At 48.2% G+C, this 1,904-nt stretch overlaps 1 protein-coding gene across 1 annotated transcript; it reads left to right on the forward strand.

Moving 5' to 3' along the window:
- The first annotated feature begins 244 nt into the window (after positions 1 to 244).
- Positions 245 to 1,519, forward strand: LOC131224132 (uncharacterized). The gene has a single exon (XM_058219683.1). The coding sequence runs from the start codon at positions 245 to 247 to the stop codon at positions 1,517 to 1,519; it is 1,275 nt and encodes a 424-aa protein (XP_058075666.1).
- Positions 1,520 to 1,904: the final 385 nt, after the last annotated feature.

The following is a 1,904-nucleotide window of genomic DNA, read 5'->3' on the forward strand; positions in this document are numbered from 1 at the left end:
GTTTTAAAGGTGGGGAGAAATGGCCAAAAAGAAATAAGTGCATTTTAACGCAACCAATGACAACCCATCCAAAAACCTTAGCATGTGAGTCAAGTCATTGCATAAAAATATTGAAATAGAGAGACTTAGTAAAACTGAAATTATTAAGTTGTATCATTTTATTATAAATACAAATGCAGACATCCCCATTGCAATTACCAAACCTCTCATACAGACATTGCCCTTCAACATTTCTGCTCCAACCATGCCCTCTTTGCGTTATAACATCTACCCTTACCCATATGCCTCTCCACCCCCTCCTTCATTGGTGCCACCTCCTCATCCTGTCCCACCATCACCTCCAGTTGTATGTCCACCACCTCCTACTGGCCCCACATCACCTCCAACTGTGGGCCCACCGCCTCATACTGTTCCTCCATCCCCTCCAAATGTAGGCCCACCTCCTTGTACTGTCCCACCATCACCTTCAATTGTAGGACCACCTCCTCCTACTATTCACCCATCACCTCCAAATGTAGGCTCACCATCACCTCCATTTGTGGGACCACCTCCTCCTACTGGTCCCTCATCACCTCCAAATGTAGGGCCACCATCACCTCCAGTTGTGGGACCACCTCCTCCTACTGGTCCCTCATCACCTCCAAATGTAGGGCCACCATCACCTCCAGTTGTGGGACCACCTCCTCCTACTGGTCCCTCATCACCTCCAAATGTAGGTCCACCAACACCTCCAGTTGTGGGACCACCTCCTCCTACTGGTCCCTCATCACCTCCAAATGTAGGGCCACCATCACCTCCAGTTGTGGGACCACCTCCTCCTACTGGTCCCTCATCACCTCCGAATGTAGGTCCACCATCACCTCCAGTTGTGGGACCACCTCCTCCCACTGGTCCCTCATCACCTCCAAATGTAGGTCCACCATCACCTCCAGTTGTGGGACCACCTCCTCCTACGGTTCCCGCATCACCTCCAAATGTAGGCCCACCTCCTCCTACTGTCCCAGCATCACCTCCAATTGTGGGACCACCTCCTCAAACTGTACCACCATCACCTCCAATTGCAGGAACACCTCCTTATACTGTCCCACCATCACCTCCAAATCTGACTCCACCTTCAAATGTGGTCCCACCACCTTTCCTTCCACCACCACCTCCGCTTGGCCCAACCGCATCTCCCCCTTCAGGCAATAACCACACGGTCATAATCGTTGCGTGTGTGTCGGTAGGAGGCCTATTCTTCCTGGCGTTCCTAGCAGCCGCCCTATGTTGTTTCGCCAAAAAGAGGAAGAAGATGTACCATGAAGCGGAGGCCGTGGTTGTCGAAGAACACATGAGCGTGCAAGAGGCTATTGTCCCTGGCCCACATGGGGAACAAGTACCAGGGCTAGCCATCGAGGAGGAATGCCAGATTCACGAAGAGATAGCCGAAGAAGGGTATCGCCCTCACCCAACACATAGCCCTCCTTATGCACATGTTCATGGCGCCTCATCCTCTCTCTCCAACCATGGAAATTGTTGAGCACATAGCCGAAGTTCAATTCACTTACGTGCCTGGTCATGTAATCCTCTCAATAAGTACTCCTAATTCATCCAAGTGTGGAAATCATTGCAGTATTTCATATCATTTCTTATGTTCATATTTAGTTTGAAATTGTTTTTTTCTTAAAAATTGGATCTATTTTCACATACTTGTATAAACGTGTGGCCCCACTGATCGATTGGATAGGATTAATCCCATATGTTTTGTTTCAAGTGGGAGATGACACGAAACCAATCGGAAAAATAGTCATCTTAACAGGATTATGCTTTGAACTGGGAAATCTTGGAGCATCAAATGTTTTAAACTTACCATTGCTCAATGTTAAGATATATTTCGGATTGTTGGATCGATCGATATGCTTATA

Source organism: Magnolia sinica, chromosome 2 (assembly GCF_029962835.1).
Source record: "Magnolia sinica isolate HGM2019 chromosome 2, MsV1, whole genome shotgun sequence".
Classification (NCBI taxonomy): domain Eukaryota; kingdom Viridiplantae; phylum Streptophyta; class Magnoliopsida; order Magnoliales; family Magnoliaceae; genus Magnolia; species Magnolia sinica.